Source organism: Pan troglodytes, chromosome 6, assembly GCF_028858775.2.
Source record: "Pan troglodytes isolate AG18354 chromosome 6, NHGRI_mPanTro3-v2.0_pri, whole genome shotgun sequence".
NCBI classification, from domain to species: Eukaryota; Metazoa; Chordata; class Mammalia; order Primates; family Hominidae; genus Pan; species Pan troglodytes.
In genome coordinates this window covers 87,689,646-87,709,777 of record NC_072404.2, presented here as the reverse complement: position 1 = coordinate 87,709,777, position 20,132 = coordinate 87,689,646, and the positions used below count along the sequence as shown (strand labels likewise).

General features: G+C 37.8%; 1 protein-coding gene across 14 annotated transcripts in view; it reads left to right on the top strand.

Annotated features, from left to right (window-relative positions):
• The window catches only part of MAGI2 (membrane associated guanylate kinase, WW and PDZ domain containing 2), a 1,434,944-nt gene that overhangs the window by 1,103,142 nt on the left and 311,670 nt on the right, over positions 1–20,132 (top strand). For all 14 annotated transcript variants that reach the window (XM_024358207.3, XM_024358205.3, XM_003318553.7 and 11 more), the window contains 2 exons: positions 3,872–3,993; positions 5,960–6,142. In XM_024358207.3, the coding sequence (XP_024213975.1) occupies positions 3,872–3,993; positions 5,960–6,142 (305 nt within the window). The remainder of the gene's footprint in view (positions 1–3,871; positions 3,994–5,959; positions 6,143–20,132) is intronic.

Here is a 20,132-nt window from a genome sequence, read left to right as displayed (position 1 = left end):
GAGAACGATGGCATTTGTCATTCACATCTTTTTGTACACATTGTAAGACCCCCAAATCCTTGCTGAAAGAACTTGAAACTATTCATTTTGGAAGCATAAGGAAGACAAGTTTCTATTCAGCTACAATCACATTTCTTTGTGATAAGTCTTTTAGAGCTTGTGAGCATTTTAAGTTTCAAATGAATGACTTCATTTGTGACAATGGAAATGTTCTGTAGCAATTAGCTTATGGTGCTAGAGCCATATCCTGCTTTTGCTGCCTGTGGGGTCCAAGGCATGCCAAACTAGCTCATTGGTATTCTCATTCTCTGTGAACTCTAGAAACTCATTTTGATGGTAAATGGAATATTTTCAACATAGTGACCATAAAGCAGGTGGCTGCACATTAACTTTTCTAAGAAAATAATTACATGCAGGTGGCAAGTTGGAGGAACTGGGTTGTATGCATAACTGCATCCCAGAAAGTTTTCGTAATGTATTTTCTAAGGATAAAGTTATGCATATGACGAACAATGACCTAGCAAAACGGATATAGAACAGATAGGAAACAAGAAAAGTTGATATCCTAGTACATTTCAAAGCTGTTTCTTGGTTTCTTAAAGTTACTGACATATGTTTGAAAATAAATGTTTTAAAACACACACTCATCATTTAGTCATTTAACAAGAAAAGCTATTTCCCATTCACTGTATTAGATGCTCAATACAGAAAGATAAATAACACATGTATCCTGTATATAGAAGTACACAATCTAGGGAAGGAAATCAGCATGAAAATTAATCATTAAAATACATTTTAATAAAGTTAGTATAGCCTGTGAAATTCATTATTGTAAAATTATCATTTAGGATGCTGTATACTATGTCACAGAAATCTCTTTATTCAAAATTTGGAAAGGAATGTGAATAAGACTTAGGAATACTATGTCCTTCTAAACAACTGGCTTCGGTGCATCTTAAATACTCTGAATAGTATAATTGGTTTCTCTCTCCTGTTGAATTAGCAGCTTAAAAGCTGAAAGCTAATTTGCAACAAAACTCTAGTAAATAAATAGGAACCTATCTTATCAATTCTATTGATCTCCCACCTTGATTCAACTAACTTCCACCTAATTTTGTTTACTTTTGTTGTTGTTGTCCTCAAATCTTCTTAATGATGAAGTGGAGTATAAGAAAATAAGTGAATATTGACTATAGTGAATAATAACTTAATTGTATATTTTTAAATAACTTAAAGAATGTAATTGGATTATTTGTTACTTAAAGGATAAATGCTTCAGTGGATGGATTTTTTTTAAGTGAATAAACTGCAATGAGAGAAGTCTGTTCAAAGTTTTCTGAGAACCCAAGGTGGAAGAATATCACACAGGCAGGGAATGTGGCTGGGAGGAGTGAGGGAAGGAGACACAGGAGAGATAGGAAAAACATCCTTAGAATAATGGCAATAACCACTGCAACACTTCAATAATAGTAATAAGAAATAACTGTACCTCAAAAAAATAACAACCATACCTTCATTGTTGGGTTCTCCCTGGGTATCTAAGGGAGATACAAACATCGTAAACATTGTAAACAATTCTCTTATCCTCACAGCAACCCGTGATGTAGCTATTAATGTCCCCATTTTACAGATAAAGATATTGAAGCTTAGAGAGTTAGAAATTTGCCCAAGATGCCACCTGAAACCCAGGTTGTCTTGCTTCAAGTGCTGCACCATTTACATACTGAATCTCTCGTGGAAAGATAAGAGGTCTGATAGAGGGTCACTGATCAAAGTAGCTCCAAGTATGTTCAACGTAGAGGGCATATGTGGTGATGCAGCCAAAGGTGAAGCTACAGAAATGAGTGAGGGCAAAATCAGGAACAGTATATGTTTAAGTAATAGGAAGGTTTCAAAGGATTTTGGTAAGGAAGTTATGTAACAATGGAGAAACGGGAAAACAGGCATCAAACTCTGGTCCTTCCAAAACAGGGTGGCAGTGTTAGAGTTTACAGCTCACATGCTTTACGGGCACAGATATTATTAGTTCACCGTGCACCACAGTCATGATGCACAAGGCCTTGGTGCACAAGAGCATTACAATAACGTTTTATTTCCAGTGGGAAAATAATTTTACATAGATGGTTGTACTTTGAACCTCTTACAAATGAGTTTCATTAACAAAGAGCACTGTTAGAAGCACTCCCTTCCTAAACAGCACCAAAGGCAGTTAGAGCAAGGTCCCAGTGCTTCTGAAGTTCCCCAATAAAGCCTTTCTTATGGATGAAAAATGATGACAGTAATGGTGGTGATTAAGATGATGATACAAGCTGCTGCTAATTATTGAGCATGTCTGTACTCAAAACCATGTGCTAATATTCATTATTTCACTTAATCCTCACAACCACCCCAAGAAGGAGGCATTACGCTGCTATTACAGATTAAGACACTAAGACTCAGTTTCAATAACTCAACCAAGGTCACATAGCTAGTCAAGTGGTAGAGCTGGAATTTGAATACAGGACTGATTAACTGCAGAGCCTGTGGGGCAGGCAGCTACCTTACCCTGTCTCCCGTGAGGAAAGAATTAGATCTTACGGTTGACTTACCATGTTTCTGGGAACTGCTTTGAAATGATCTGATTCATAGTATTGGAAATTGGTTGTTGAGATGTTGCTGCTTCTGTCTCCTTTCCTTTCTGAAGCTGTAAGTGGTTTGTGTTGGGGACGTGCAGGGTGTATACACACAATAAGTGTGTGTGCACATGCCAATGTGAAATTGTATATCCAAAAGAAAAAAGTGTGCAGAGATTCAGTTTAGAAATAAACCCGGCCAAGTCCAGCCTTTCCACTTACGAGACATGTGATTTAGAGCAAATAATCCGATCTCTCCTTGTGTCAGTCTCATTGCCTTTAAAAGGTGAATAATTAGAATGCAAGTCTGGGTTGTTAGGAAACTTCACTGAGGAAAACTATATATAGTAACTGGCCAAGAGTTAAGTACTCAGTATTTGTCAGTTTCTCTTCCATTCCTTCTCTCCTCTTCATGCTTGCCTGCCATAATTCTATGTATCAATGTATATGCCAGCCCTCTCATGGGATGTTTATATCCTAAAGAAAGAGCAGCATAGGCCCACCACTAAAAGCAGATTTGTTGGTTTCTACTCTCCCCACAGATAAGGAACTCTGCATTTCAAACAGCCTGCTATACAGGAATTCACAGTTTGCTTGGACTATAAGCTCTCAGTTTAGCTGGGCCACAGTTGCTTCAAGCCACTCTGCATCTGATACCTACAAGTTTGCCCTCTCACCATGTAGAATATGAATTCTCTACTTTTGCTTGATTTCAGCATCAACTGTCCTACATATGTATTCTGTAACTTCTGCAAACTCTTTCTCCTGGATCCCAGTCTCTCAATCCAGGACCAACTCTAAAAAGTGCAGACTCTGGTTGCTATACTCTATCAGTGAATTTACCTCACATTTATCCTGTTGGATATGGGGACTTTGCAAAGCTCAGGTGATGCTCTTCTCTTCAATACCATTCAGTATAAATTTCATTTCTTGACCACTTAGTTTCATGCATATTAAACTCATCTCAAATGAACACAGTAGACCAGAAAGCAAGTGCACATTCTAGTTCTTTTGGCTGAATTATGCATAATGTAAATAGAATAACATATGAGAGAGCCTTTGAAAACTCAGCACTTGTCACAGAAATGTGTGTTGTACACAGGCCAGCCCAGTCAGGAGCCTGACCGCGTGCTGGGTGAGGCACTTGACTGTAATCAGATAAGGTGGCCCTTAATCACCTGCTCTCTATAGAGCCATACATATGGTCTTTTAAATGACTTTGCCCCACTGTTATCCTAATCTGAAATTTTCTTTTTTAGCCACATAAATAGAAGAACACAGTTTGAAAATCCTGTCCTGGAAGCAAAAAGGAAGCTACAGCAACATAACATGCCCCACACAGAACTTGGAACAAAGCCCCTGCAGGCCCCAGGTTTCCGAGGTATGATACCTGTCAGCATGTGATGTTTCAAAGGGAAAATTGTCTGTCAAACTGCCTGCTCTTCCAAATATGTCTGTAGCTTGGACCATTTTGAAAAATTGATTTGCTTTCTCCAGACCTTCCTATTAGCTTTAGCTGGATGTTTGCATTCTCTCTAAACTAATGCCTTTAGCAACCGCAGATGAAGTTACAGCCACAGGCAGTACTTTATAGGAATGTACAGCATGTCACCACGTGGAGATTAATGGATTTTTATAGTGGCACTGTAAACTGAGAGATTCATAGAGACTCATAAGTTTGTCCTTAAAAGACCAAGCACAAGAATGAGGCTTGTTCTCCTTTGTGACAGTAGACAGCTCCTCATGGACATTACCTAGGCCCAAATCCATCCGCCCCCGTGCTGCCCCGGAGAGGTCGCGCAGCGTGAATGATTTGTCTTACTATCAGCGCGACCCAGCAGGGAGGCCCTGGCTGTTCGGTATGTCCCAGGGCTGCTTGCGGGACCTGTCTACACCTGGGAGCCACGTAGTGGGATGAGTTGCTGCAGAAACTTTTCACAGCTAGTGAGCTTCTAAGTAAAAGCACAAAACAGCCTTTAGAGTCGGGAGGCCTAGGCTTGCCTGCTGGTAGTTTTCACGCCATATACTGCAGCATGATTAAATGAATGTAAATGTCTCCTGATGAACTTATCTCCAACTATAAACATTAATTTGATAAAGAAAACATAGGAGAAAGGATTATATGTGGTTTTTATTTATGTTTTAAAGAACCTCTGTTTTTAATAAAGATACATGTGATATGTAAGCGGACAGAAAAAGCAGAAGTCTAATAGAATGACTCATTATTTTAGAGTTTATTACTTGTCACCCAAAATGTAACAACAAAGATATCACGCAGAATACTTAACTGAGTTACCATATACAATTTGGCTGTTAAAAATATTAAATCAGACCACCTAAATATAACACATTTTTAAAAGAATCATATAAAATATTTATCTGTGATGGAATTTAAAGCAGATATTAATTCCGTTTCCTAGTATGATTATTATTTTTTAAAACACTTACTATACTTAGGAATATATTTATTACAGATCATAGCTGGAAAAGCATATTATATAACAAATTAGCAGGTAAATCTATGCAGTGCCTATTCAGATTATTCGGGCATATGATTTGAATCTATCAACATATTGTGACAAAATGTGTTACCTTTACATTCATAATTATATCTAAAAACATTGGCTTGCCTTTTGCTCACATTTTAGAGTATACTAAACACTCTCGGAGCCAATAGCAATTTATTTATCTGGTTATCTTTATAGTATCTCACAATAGAGCAGTGTAAACAAAAGTCAGTCCCACATACAGGTACTCTTTCTAAGCAATCTGGACCTTTGAGCATGTGATCACATTCCACTGTTTCTCTGTTTGTGATACTGCACATGCTGAAATGTTGTGCTCTTATTCACTTAAAAAAAAAATCACAAGTCCATGTCCATTTCATTTCTCTACCCTTATTTCTTCAAGGCTTAGTTTAGGATCGGCCACTGACACATACCTCCTACCTGGAATCTTTCATAATAACAACAGGAACAGATCCAGATGTTGTCTGGATGATTTGGGCTCCTTGTCCTCTTTCTCAGAAGGCTCTGGCAGCCTGTTGACACAGCCTTTTTTAAGCACAAGAAGGCTAAATTAATGAGTGGAAACTGATTTGACAAAAAGTCTGTCTCCACACCAAACAGCTTTTTCATCTTTCCCTGGATGCTTGGGACTGCTCTTCATGTGTAGGAAGTTCTAATAGTTTTGCTCCTCTTGCAGTCACCACCTGCTTGCATTTGCTGTATAAGACCCCCCCCACATTTACCCCTGGGATTGTCGCTGCTCAGGGGCTGGCTTTCTCTTGTCTGAGAACTTGACTTGAACATGCCTTTTTCTTTTTTAACTTATATTGGCCAATGTAGAAAAACCACTCTTCACCCGGGATGCATCCCAGTTGAAGGGAACATTCCTCAGCACCACCCTAAAAAAGAGCAACATGGGCTTTGGATTTACCATCATTGGTGGAGACGAGCCTGATGAGTTTCTGCAGGTGAAAAGTGTGATTCCGGATGGGCCTGCAGCACAGGATGGAAAAATGGAAACAGGTAAGATCCTTCATGGTTTAGAAAATTGTTTTGCAACATCTTTTTTTCTGAAGGCAAATATAAGGAGCTTCTTTTGTGTTTTTATTCAAAAGACAAAGGTCACTTCACTTTAGGAAAAGCATAAAGCATAAATTATGTTTCCCCTAAGTTTAAAAATATCAAGTTGAATTAATTTGGAAACAATTTTGAATATAATTTTTGCCTTCTTTTTTAAACTACCCCTTCTGTTTGCTGGATTCAATGGACTCTTGAGATTGACACTTTTCTAATTTATATCTAGAGTTTGTTCTTAGGGGTGTAATTAACATTTCACACTTTTCTAACTTATATTCAGCCACAATATTTTAAAATCTGTGTTAATCTTATAATATTATCATGCTATATCACCCAGGTTAGTTATTGAAATATACATGCCCATCTCATACGGAAAATTTTAAACTGGACTAGGTCTGTATATGTCCCTATATAATGTTTTAATATATGAGTCTTTTCTAGCCCTTAAAAATTATTTTTCATATATAATTACTCAGATGTCTACTCAAATTACAATTGAAATTTATTTCATGTGGAAATACAGAGGCAAATTGCTAAGGACAGAAACACATAAAATACAAAAATTACACAGAGTAAATGAAAAAGTAATGAACAAGGTTTGGCTTCACAGTCTGATTTTAAATTTTCTTGCCTGGCCCATGATCTTGGATAAGTCCCATAACTTGTAAATATGAATTTCCTTATCTAGAAAACAATGAAGAAATTAAATTTGACCTTATGTCTTTTAAGTGCTGATTCAAGATTTGTATAGTGTAATTTTTTAAAATTATGCTTTAAGTTCTGGAGTACATGTGCAGAACGTGCAGGTTTGTTACATAGGTATACACGTGCCGTGGTGGTTTGCTGGACCCATCAAACTGTCATCTGCATTAGGTATTTCTCCAAATGCTATCCCTCCCCTATCCCCCCATCTACCAACAGGCCCCAGTGTGTGATGTTCTCCTCCCTGTGTCCATGTGTTCTCATTGTTCAACTCCCACTTATGAGTAAGAACATGTGGTGTTTGGTTTTCTGTTTTTGTGTTAGTTTGCTAAGAATGATGATTTCCAGCTTCATCGAAGTCTCTGCAAAGGACAGGAACACATCCTTTTTTATGGCTGCATAGTATTCCATGGTGTATATGTGCCACATTTTCTTTATCCAGTCTATCATTGATGAGCATTTAGGTTGGTTCCAAGTCTTTGCTATTGTGAACGTGTGCATGTGTCTTTATAGTAGAATGATTTATAATCCTTTGGGTATATACACAGTAATGGGATTGCTAGGTCAAATGGTAATTCTGGTTCTAGATTCTTGAGGAATCGCCACACTGTCTTCCACAATGGTTGAACCAATTTACACTCCCACCAACAGTGTAAAAGCGTTCGTTCGTGTTTCTCCACATCCCCTCCAGCATCTGTTGTTTCCTGACTTTTTAATGATCACCATTCTAACTGGCATGAGATGGTATCTCATTGTGGTTTTGATTTGCATTTCTCTGATGGCCAGTGATGATGAGCCTTTTTTTATGTTTGTTGACTGCACAAATGTCTTCTTTTGAGAAGTGTCTGTTCATATCCTTTGCCCACTTTTTCATAGGGTTGTTTTTTTTCTTGTAAATTTGTTTAAGTTCTTTGTAGATTCTGGATATTAGCCCTTTGTCAGATAGGTAGATTGCAAAAACTTTCTCCCATTCTGTAGGTTGCCTGTTCACTTTGATGATAGTTTCTTTTGCAGTGCAGAAGCTCTTTAGTTTAATTAGATCCCATTTGTCAATTTGGGCTTTTGTTGCCATTGCTTTTGGTGTTTTAGTCATGAAGTCTTTGCCCATGCCTATGTCCTGAATGGTATTGCCGGGGTTTTCTTCTAGGGTTTTTATGGTTTTAGGTCTTACATTTAAGTCTTTAATCCATCTTGAGTTAATTTTTATATAAGGTGTAAGGAAGGGGTCCAGTTTCAGTTTTCTGCGTATGGCCAGCCAGTTTTCCCAACACCATTTATTAAATAGGGAATTCTTTCCCCATTGCTTGTTTTCGTCAGGTTTGTCAAAGATCAGATGTTTGTAGATGTATGGTGTTTATTTCTGAGGCCTCTGTTCTGTTCCATTGGCTTGTGTATCTGTTTTGGTGCCAGTACGATGCTATTTTGGTTACTGTAGCCTTATAGTATAGTTGGAAGGCATGTAGTGTGATGCCTCCAGCTTTATTCTTTTTGCTTAGGATTGTCTTAGCAATGTGGGCTCTTTTTTGGTTCCGTATAAAATTTATGGTGGTTTTTTCCAATTCTGTGAAGAAAGCCAATGGTAGCTTGATGGGGATAGCATTAAATCTATAAATTATTTGGGCAGTATGGCCATTTTCATGATATTGATTCCTCTTATCCATGAGTATGGAATGTTTTCCATTTGTTTGTGTCCTCTCTTATTCCCTTGAGCTGTGGCTTATAGTTCTCCCTGAAGAGGTCCTTCACATCCCTCGTAAGTTGTATTCCTAGTATTTTATTCTCTTTGTAGCAGTTTTGAATGGGAGTTCACTTATGATTTGGCCTTCTGTTTGTCTATTATTGGTGTATAGGAATGCTAGTGATTTTTGCACATTGATTTTTGTATCCTGAGACTTTGCTGAAGTTGCTTATTATCAGCATAAGGAGTTTTTGGGCTGAGACGATGGGGTTTTCTAAATATACAATCATGTAATCTGCAAAAAGAGACTATTTGACTTCCTCTTTTTCTATTTGAATACCCTTTATTTCTTTCTTTTGCCTGATTGCCCCAGCCAGAACTTCCAATACTATGTTGAATAGGAGTGGTGAGAGAGGGTATCCTTGTCTTGTGCCAGTTTTCAAAAGGAATGCTTCCCATTTTTTCCCATTCAGTATGATATTGGCTGTGGGTTTGTCATAAATAGCTCTTATTATTTTGAGATATGTTCCATCAATACCTAGTTTATGGAGAGGTTTTAGTATGAAGGGGTGTTGAATTTTCTCGAAGGCCTTTTCTGCATCTTTTGAGATAATCATGTGGTTTTTGTCATTGATTCTGCTTATGTGATGGATTACGTTTATTGATTTGCATATGTTGAACCAGACTTGCATCCCAGGAATGAAGCTGACTTGATTGTGATGGAAAAGCTTTTTGATGTGCTGCTGGATTCAGTTTGCCAGTATTTTATTGAGGATTTTTGCATCGATGTTCATCAAGGATATTGGCCTGAAATTTTCTTTTTTTGTTGTATCTCTGCCAGGTTTTGGTATCAGGATGATGCTGGCATCATAAAAGGAGTTAGGGAGGATTCCCTCATTTTCTATTGTTTGGAATAGTTTCAGAAGGAATGGTACCATCTCCTCTTTGTATCTCTGATAGAATTCAGCTGTGAATCTGTCTGGTCCTGGACATTTTTTGGTTGGTAGGCTATAACTGCCTCAATTTCAGAAATTTTTCTTGGTATAGTGTAATTTTTAAATTCCTTAGAATACTATTATAAAGTACAATAACTATATCTCTAAAGGAATATACTCTATCACCATTGTCATGTTTTTCACATTTATTTAGTTCATGATATCAACTTTATAAACTCAATCAGTTCTAATAGATACAAAAATTAGAGAATTCCTTTGGAGAAAAAGTTCTGCCATTTTTATGACCAATACACTTATGAATTGTTCTTCCATGGGTTTTAAAGTGGTTGTGTATAGAGAAACAAAAAAAATTGAGGTATTCATCTGACATTTTTAATTTTAAATATCACCAAAGCTGTATTGCCATTTATCATATAGTTTCTGTATAAATAACTTTTTATGGTGCCTTTATATTTGTCACTGCCACTCATTTGTGAGTAATAATGCATATTATATCTCCTTAAAAGTTGAGATGAAGTTTCAAAACTAACTCACCACGTTTCCAAACACTACTGTTATAAGAGTCATGTGTACATAATTTTCTACAAGAGTGAGTTAGAGGGTGTTCAACTCTGCCATTCATTTGGTGATATTTTACTGAGCATCCACATCTTCATGTTGCCAAAACCTCACAAACATCAAATGTTTCAATAAAAATTACCCTATTGCCTACGATTAGAATAAAACAAAATTGTGGGACTAATTCCATCTTGGGAAAGGGGAAAGACTCCCCATTGCTTTTGAACTTCAGTGAAATATTTCGCAAATCCATTTCTTTTTAGAATAAAAAATGTAGTTATTTTTCTTTCCACTATTTCATGTTTCAAAACTAGAAAAGACTTATTTCAGTGTAAACTTAAAAGACAAAATAAAAATATTTGAATAGAAAACCTTTTTTCTTTTTTACTCATTTTGCTAGTTTGCCACACCCACACAGTCTAAGTTAGCTTTATTCAACCACAAAGTCAAAGCTTTATTTAGAATTTAGCAGATTGTCTTCATTTAAGATAATCACAAAGCAGGTCCTAGGCAAGATAAAAGAACCAAAGATTTAATTCTATTCACCATCTCCTATTTAGTCCTCTATGCATTAAACTTGCTGAGCACCTCCCTTTCATAGTCATTGCAGTGCACCAGGGCTATAAAGATGGGAAGAACACAGACCTGTTTCTCAAGGAGTTCACATCTAGGAGGGGCCACAGGCCCATAAACAAGTAATTGTAACAAAATATAATAGGTACGTAATAACCACAATATTGGCACAAAGTCAGGAGAGTAGGAGGAGTGAGCAACAGAAGTTTGTTTGTTTGTTTGTTTGTTTTCTCAAGAGATGGGGTCTCACTATGTTGCCCAGGCTGGTGGCACTCAAACTCCTGGGCTCACGCAATCCCCCTGCCTCAGCCTTCCAAGTAGCTAGGACTACAGGCATGCACCATCACACCCAGCTAAGCAACAGAAATTTTTTAAAGTATATTGCTAACTGTATAATTTTATTAGGCTTTTATAGGGATGATAATGTCTCTCATTGGAAAAGAGTTTAATCCAACAAAATGTAATGCTTGTTAAATATTCAAAAATATTAAATGTTTACCTGTAATTGTGAGATAATTTAAAATGACATGTAAAAACACATTTCTGCAACATCCCACATGTTATAATAGAGGGAATGGCTCTTCAGTTCAATTCAGCAAATATTTAGTGAATGTGCCAGATATTTTGCTAATTACTAGCAAATCCCAAATTACTAGGGATGCAAAAATGAGACAAATGTTTCTATCTTCAAGAAGTTTACCAGTGACATGTTAATGAGTATTTATATCAATGCTATAATAAAAATATGTACATAAGTACAACAGTAGTACAGAGGAAAGGGGGAATCCGTTCTGCTGGGAGGTGCTTAGGGAAGGCCTCATAGAGAAGATGATGCCTGAAAGAGTTTTGGATGACGAACAGATATCTGCTAGGTGGACAAGTGAGGAAGACCATGGGAAGAGGAAATAGCACATGCAGAGAGGCACAGTAGTGAGAAATGCCTAGAAAAAGCGGTACGCCGCCACCGTGTACATTAATGTTTCACCTTCAGTGTGGATTTATGGTGAAGTATGGAGTAAAATGATCATCATAAGTGGTAAAGATGAACTACTTAGACTTGTAGCAAACATCAGAGACAGTATAGAGTCATATATCCTCAAATAAAAAAACCAAAATATCACAAATACACATATACCTGTAATTAAAACCATTCTCATAGAATTTTTCTACTAATTTTTAGCCCATTTGGCATAGAGGTTTGCTCTATGGCTAATATTTTGTTTTACTTACATGTTCCTGGCACATAAAACAGCGCTGGGCAAATAACAGGTGCTCATAAGTACTTCTTGGATGGATGGATGGATGGATGGATGGATGGATGGTGATTGGATGGATGCTTTTATAAATGAAGAAATGAAATTTGAATAGGCTGAATTCCTCTTTTACAGTATAGCCTAGCCAATGCTAATTGGACAATGTAGTGGACCACTGAAGCACCAACAAACCAGTTTTTCATTTTCTGGATGAAATTTAAAAGACAAGTACATGGTAAAGACAAAATTAATTTTCTTTTTTATAATGACTTTATATATCAACTGAACCTCAAAAATTAACACAAATAATAGATGCTACAGATATAAATGATAAGTCATTGGTATTGAAAAGGTGAGCAGTCTCATTTGACATTGAAATAAACATGAAAGTATTTTAATCAACTTCTCCAGATCTAGGTGATCTCTAATTTAGGCAAAAAGATGTCAGTAGTTTGTGTAGGCACAAAGAAAAATCCTCTGTACCAAAAAGTTTGAACCAGGGTCCTGTACAAGAGAAACAAGGGTAGAGTTGGGAATTATTTCTTTCTTAGTCAGCACTGACTCCTGGGAAGGTGTGGAGAACAGGAGAAAATGAGGGCAGTGTGCCTTTGGCTGCTTTTTGACAACAACTGCTTATTGACAATCACTGAGCCAATCCCTGATGATCCTATGATGTTCCAGAAGGTTTCTCAGAAAGAATTATCATAGTGCCCAGAAACCCTCTGAGTTCTGGTTATTAAGTATTCTACACATCCCAGCAATCATTTGTAAACACTAGAGACCCTGATTACATTCTTTAAAGTATTTTAAAAATCAAGTTTGATGTAACATGGCTTACACAGAAACCACAGAGTCTGATAGATAGTTATTTATCTAACATCCTTCAGTTAAAAAGCTTCCCTCTTTACATGATGTTTTGTGTTTTTCCCTAGGCTAATTTTTGAATCAAAGCTTGTGGTTTGCAGCATACACGAGAGAGAAGAGAGCTAACCTATTCATGAAGTGCTTCCATAGGCAGGGGTTGAATTAGAAGTAACTCATAACCCGTTCATTTTTATTTGCCTTCCTTTAGTACTTATCCATTTTATTAGTAAAATCACAAGAAAGTGTCCTGAGAGAAAAACTCGCGAGCATCCTAGCATTCTTCTTCATCTTTCTCTTCTTTTTTTCTTCTTTCTTTTCTTCTTCTTCTTGCTTCTTTCTTCTCTCTTCTTTCTTCTTTTCATCATCTTTTTCTTGACAGAGTCTCATTCTGTCACCCAGGCTGGAGTGTAGTGGCACAATCATAGCTCACTGTAGCCTCCAGCTCCTAGGCTCCAGCCATCCTCCCACCTCAGCCTCCCAAGTAGCTAGAACCACAGGCTTGCACCACCATGCTGGGCTAATTTCTTTAAAATTTTTATAGAGACAAGGTATCACTTTGTTGCCTAGGCTGGTCTCAAACTCCTGGCCTGAAGCAAGGCTCCTGCCTTGGCCTCCCAAAATCCTGGGATTACAGTTATGAGGCACCATGCCCAGCCGATCCTAGAATTCTTCAGCCCCTGGCACTTCTCCACTTGAGCAGGTAGATATCACTGCTCTTTCAGTGGTCGCTACCTCTATATCTGTGCTTCTGAAAGTAAGGGCACAAGATTAACTTTGTCAGAACCATTTGGAGAGCTTTTTAAAAATACAGTTTCCTGTGCCCCCAGACCTACTGATTCCAGATTTCTAGAAGCAGTGTTCAACAATAAGCATGTGTGTATATATATGTATTTTTTTAATTGTTGAAGCAGTACATGTGCATGGTAAATAAAAAAGGATCAAAATATTTATCATGCTTAAAATGTCTCCACCCTGTCCCTTCCCACCCTCTAAACCTATAATCCCAGAGACAGTGGATTAGTTTATATTCTTTTAGATAATTCTTTTGGTAGGTACCTTCACACTTCTAACAAATACACTTATACAGTTGTCTTGATTTAACGGTTTAGACATGACCTATATTTACTTTCTTTTAGAAAGAAATGAAGCTTTAGCATCTGGTAACCCTCCTACATCCTCCCAGTGGAGTTTTACACTAATTTTAGTGAAATTTGCATAGTTTTTGCATCATTATGGCTTCGTACATTTGTTCACTGAGCCCAGTAACGTACCATAAATATATTGTTTCCCATAAACAGCTTTGTGGAGTTTTATACTCTTTCTTTATTGCAATATATTTCTTAAAATAATCATATTTTCCCCCAAAAGTGTCATCATGTTAGGTACTATGGAGGATCTCCCTTTTTCTGGTCATTTTTTTGTCTTCCAACCCTTGTCTAGTGGGGTGGTTGCATGGCTGACACTTAGGGACTTTGCATTATATTTTTCCCAAACACAGTCCCCTGTTATTCCTATCCATATCCTCTTTTTCTCACATACCTTTATTTTACTAGAGTGTGGTGCTCACATGTCTAATGATTCTAGATTTCCATATTTAAGAGTGAAATCCTATAAAGATACTTGGGAGTCCAACGTTGGTGGCAGAGTTTGAAGACTAGTCAGATTTTATTTAGGGTTATGAAGCAGGGACAGAATAAGAAAGTCTAATCTGTTCTCTGGGGCATTTTTCTTTCTGTTTTGGAGACACTCCCATTCTCTGACTTGGGTGTGTGGTGGGAGTTCTGCATGCAGGCAAATGGCCAAGCCGATCTTCCATGTACTCAGATCAGAATCTGAGCCCTTCTGGGGTTCCGTGGAGCAACTGAGAGTCCTTCCTGTCCATGCTGCCCTCCCAGCCAAGAAGACACTAGAACCGAAATCAGCAAACTCTGTAAAGGGTCAAATATTAGTAAATACTTAGATAAAACATTTTAGGTTTTGCAGACCAGATGGTCTCTGTTACAACTATTCAACTCTGCTATCGTGAAAGCAGCCCTAGACAACATGTAAAAACAAGAGAGTATGGCTGTGTTCCAATAAAACTTTAATTACAAATACAGGTGGCAGCAGGTTTTGTCTCATGGGTCTTAGTTTGCCAGCTCCTGCTCTGGAATATACTTTTCAAAGTCATGATACCTCTGCTCTCATGCCTTTACTGACATTCCATATTCTAGAATTCTCTTCCATTGTCTTGTCCTTATAACAGTCTTTCTCTGGGGCTCTTCATTGCTGTGGGTTTATCTATTTTAAAGTCCTTGTTAAAGAGAAAGATGTGTGTTCAGTCTGTTATCTTGAACCAAAAGTCAGAATCCGCATCATATGCCCAGTGGATATGCCTGGGCTACGACTGCCTTTAGTAGTAGCAAGAAGATTCCTTTCTCACCTACTGTACAGCTTTGCAAACACCCTCCATCCTAACCTCCCCCTCTCCCATCCAAGCCTATGCTCAGAACTGCTTTGAAGGGGTGTTTGTGAATAACAGTAGGGATTAACTTTTAGGGTGGAGACTATGGGCTTCTATCCAATAGAAAAAAACCTAATCTTTACATTTATCTTTCTTATCAGTCACATTAAGTGGCTTCTAGGAATAAGTCTAGGATGTTGGACTATGAGCAGTTTCTCACTTTGGGGATTATAGCACTGTTTCAGGAAATTCTGTCCCATAGCATCTGTCCCATCTGAAATCTTAGTTACACTTTTTACCCTCTAGGGAAGAGTGAGGATTAACCTGCGGTCCATGTGCATGGTGATGGGCCTGCTCTCAGAGGAGTAGTTACTGCCTCTCTTCTTAGTGCTGGCCATTCCATATTGATTTTCCAGTTAATGGTCATCCAGTGATTTCCCACTCTACCCCAGCCCAGTGTTCTTTGGCCCTTCCTAACCATTCTGAGCTCCTTAGCAGTTTAATACAATTTCCTGGTTGTTCATTAAACATTCCCTGAGAAAGAGCTGCAAGAAAGCCTAAGAAGTCATTTGAAAATGTTTTCTGGCTTGTTTTTCCACCACTTCATAACCAACCTATATCCAGAGCAGGCTGCCTTTTGAAACCTGAGCACACACTGAGAATCAGAGAAATGTAATTTTTCTAATCTTTTGAAGTACCTGTTTAGTTTTCTATTGCTGCCTAACAAACTATGCCAAACTCAAGTGATTTAAAAGAACACTAGATCGTTGGCTCATGATTCTGCGATCTTACTCAGGATCAGGCAGGTCGCTGTCTTCTACTAGACTTCCTTTGGGACTCATCACCCAGCTGCAGTCACATGAAGCTCTCCTGGGGCTAGCATGCGCAGGGCGGCTTCACTCACACTTCATGCCTCCGCTGGGATGGTTGGGACACCTGAGATCTTGCCAGGCATTGCTCCACACAGTCTCAATGACAAGGTAGCTTAGGGTAGCTTGAGAGAGCAAAAGGGAAGGCTGTCAGGCCTCTTAAGGCCTAGGCTGGATCCTGCACAGTATCACTTCCACCTCATTCCATTGATTTAGGTGATATAAATCATTGAGGTGGTCTGTCAATTCCTAAAACCAAATGATCTAATCAGAGAAATGCAACTTTTCTACTCTTTGGATCAGAGAGAGTCATAGGTCAGCCCAGACTCAAGGGAAGGGGAACCTTTTGGTGGAGAAGTAGCAAAAAATTTTTAGTAATCTTTTATCTACTGCAGTATGCTTCTTGTGGCTGCTTTGTTTCAGAGTTCCCTGTGTTTATGCAAACTCCCCTGAGAAAGTACCTTTCACTTTTATGGGCACTCTGCCTTCTCACAATCTTTCTGGTACAGAGCATTGATAATGTTTTCCCTTTCAGTTCTCTGTAGTGCTAGCAATAAATAATAGTGAATCATAATACCACATCCAGAAATTATAAGCAGTAAAACCACCAGGTCTCTAGCTTTATCTTCCTAATAAAAATAAAGGAAGTGGTTATAGGAATTCAATTTTTAAAAAAAGGCTTTAATCTAGCAAAATATTCATACTCACATCGTGTTAGATAATTTTCTAAAACTGCCATGACATAACATCATTTTGCCTGTTTAGACATTTATGAACCTTAGGTGCTAATGAAAACATTTTGGTCTCTCTAAAAGTCAGAAAATAAATTTCTAGCCAGCTGGCCAATACTAGTATCTTCCAGTAGAAAAGAAATAAACTTAGCCCATCAATATATTTACTCTTTGTTCTTTCTAAACACACCTAACTTTCAAAACTCCACTTCATTTTGTTCAAATACCTAATATCTCCACTGCTAGTAATGTATCTCTCAGACCAATAACAGGACCTCTCACAGTGAGGGTGAGAGCAGCACTGAACACTTTCTAGCCACTACTCTCCTTTTTTTTTTTTTTTTTGAGACGGAGTCTCGCTCTGTCACCCAGGCTAGCGTGCAGTGGCGCAATCTTGGCTCACTGCAAGCTCTGCCTCCCGGGTTCACACCATTCTCCTGCCTCAGCCTCCTGAGTAGCTGGGACTACAGGCGCCCGCCACAACACCAGACTAATTTTTTCTATTTTTAGTAGAGATGGGATTTCACCGTTTTAGCCAGGATGGTCTCAATCTCCTGACCTCGTGATCCTCCCGCCTCGGCCTCCTGAAATGCTGGGATTTCAGGCGTGAGCCACTGCGCCCAGCCTCCTCTCCTTTTATAATGACACATAGGTGATACAGATGTCACACCTGGAAAAGTGCTTGAGTTTGGCTACAGACCGACCACTTGGGGATTAAAAACAATGTCATTGCATCAATTCTTAAAACCATGCTATGCTTCAGCAAAACATTTAGTTTTAAAAAGAGGCCTTTGTAACCCAAATGCTATTGTGGTGCCTCTTTATTCTCATTTCTGTCTTTTCTTTTTGCCTTGCACAGTCCTCTTTATTCCCTCTTCATTTAAAATCACATTTTGATAAAAGTTCACTTGAGAAGGGGTAACTATACAAATGTTATCCTAGGTTCTCATCTCTGCTGCAGGATTAAGAACTTTAGTATCATTTTAGTGCAGATATAGCAAAGTGTGCTACTTCACATTTTTTTCTAGTTTCAGTATTGGTATCCATTTGGATTAGTCACACAGTAATTGAGATATGATATGCATGATAATTTTACCTGCTAAGGTCATGGAAGTCAATGCACTTAAATGTACATTTATTACTATTACTTTTAAGTTATTCTGCACAAAATATTTATATTAATTTGCACTAAGGCTCACTGGCCCTCTGAGGAGCTAAAGTAAAATATAGATGGGGCCTCTACTCGGCCTGAGAGCAGAGCTCAGAATGGTGCTAGACATTATAACACCAGGAATGTTATATTAGAGTACCAGAGTATGCTACTGGGTATAAAATTGGCATTTTAAAAAGAATTCTGAAAGCCTGTTATTTAAATATAATAGAAATGGACTGGAAGATATGGGGTTAACATCATCTTTTTATACTTAATAGTATAGGAGTAGGTGGTTGGCTGTGAGTATATTAGTGAGAGGTGTTTACCTTAAGATAAATTTAAACTAAAAGTAATAACTAAATGCATTTAAGCTATAGTTATTATTATAGTTATTATAGTTATTAAGCTAAAGTTATTATCACTTTAGCTTTTTAAGTGTAGGTCCAAAATCACCAATTCCCTTGCTTTATCAATGAACCAAAGTGAGCACAGCTAGATCCAAAGATTTACCAGATTCTGCTATCTGGACTGCCATCTGCATTATTTTTTTATACATAATTTCAACTTGTATTTGAGATTCAGGGGTGTCCGTGCAGGTTTGTTACATAGGTATATTGCGTGACGCTGAGGTTTGGGGTATGCATGATCCTGTCACTCAGGTATTGAGCTTAGTACCCAATAGGTAGTTTCTCAGCCCTTGCCCCGACTGTCCCCACTCTAGTAGTCCCTAGTGTCTGTTGTTTCCATCTTTATATCCATATGTACCCAATGTTTAACTTCCACTTGTAAGTGAGAACATGTAGTATTTGGATTTTTGTTCTTGTGTTAATTCACTTAGGACAGTGGCCTCCAGCTGCATCCATGTTGCTGCAAAGGACATGATTTCATCATTTTTTATGGCTGCATAGTATTCTATGGTGTGTGTGTGTTCTATGGTGTGTATATGTGTGTACACACACGCACGTGTATACACACCATATGCACTCTTATAGACAATGTCAAATTCGTTCAGTTCGTACTACTCTGTCTCTCTGAACTGAGCCTTTGGTTCATCAGGAAACAATCTGCTTTTTATGAAAGATGCTTATTTTTATCTCATCCTCCCTCAGCTGAATTGGAAATTCTTATTTGCCAGCCCCTGCCTCCCCAACCTGACTATAATAAGTTCATTGAGATCAAAACCTGTGTCTGACTTGATCGTTAATAAATCCCCAAGGCTTAGTTCATGACCAGGTATATGGAAAATATTCAACTTGTTGATTAAATAAGGGAAGGAATATTTCTATGCAGCACTAGTCTGACATGGATTACTATGGAGGCAGAAGATTCGCTGTAATCATCATAGATTCTTCTATGATTATGTTGTCCTTACAGAATTATTTAAAGCTTTTCTTAGTCTAGTTTAACCAAACATCTCACCAGATGTGTTATTATATATAAAATACTTAGGTCATGGCACATGGAATCTCTCGGAAATGGTAGCCATTATGAATCTCCATAAGACTATCTCCCAATAAATTAAAGCTATAATATTCTAGAAATAATGGATACATGAAAAGATCTTATGAACTCTTAGGATGTTCACCCTTTGGATCCTGGAGACAAAATGATTCTGCATTGAACATTTAAAGACACCTCTTGCTTCTTTAAATCATTTTAGACTTCATAGAGGTATCAGAAAATTTTCAGAATTGTAGTGCCATGTTGACAACTGTTCTGTTGGCAGACTGGCAGCTGAAATAGGGACATTTCACCTCTTCTGTATGCATTATCTGACACTGAAATTGGGCTAGGTGCCATGTAAGTATGCCGTAGGATGCTCATCTCTTTTTGCTAGGCACGTTTTACAGATCAGTAACCTAATCTTCATTTGTTTAATAATGATCTCTCCATTTTTGTTATGGTAACCCACTCCAAAAATAAAAGCAAGTCAATTCCGAATCATAACAAAAAGAAAAGTCTGAGGAGGGTAAGATAGTTGGAGTATGCATGAAGAAAAGTAAATGTTTCTGCTAAGAGAAATAACACTCCTTGAATTAAAAATATAGGATATTGGTGCATATTCCTATAGCTTGTCATGTGGGTTTGCAAGTGCTCGGTGAAAAGTTCAATTGTATAGATATGCACATATGTGTCATCATCCACAGGTATGTGGA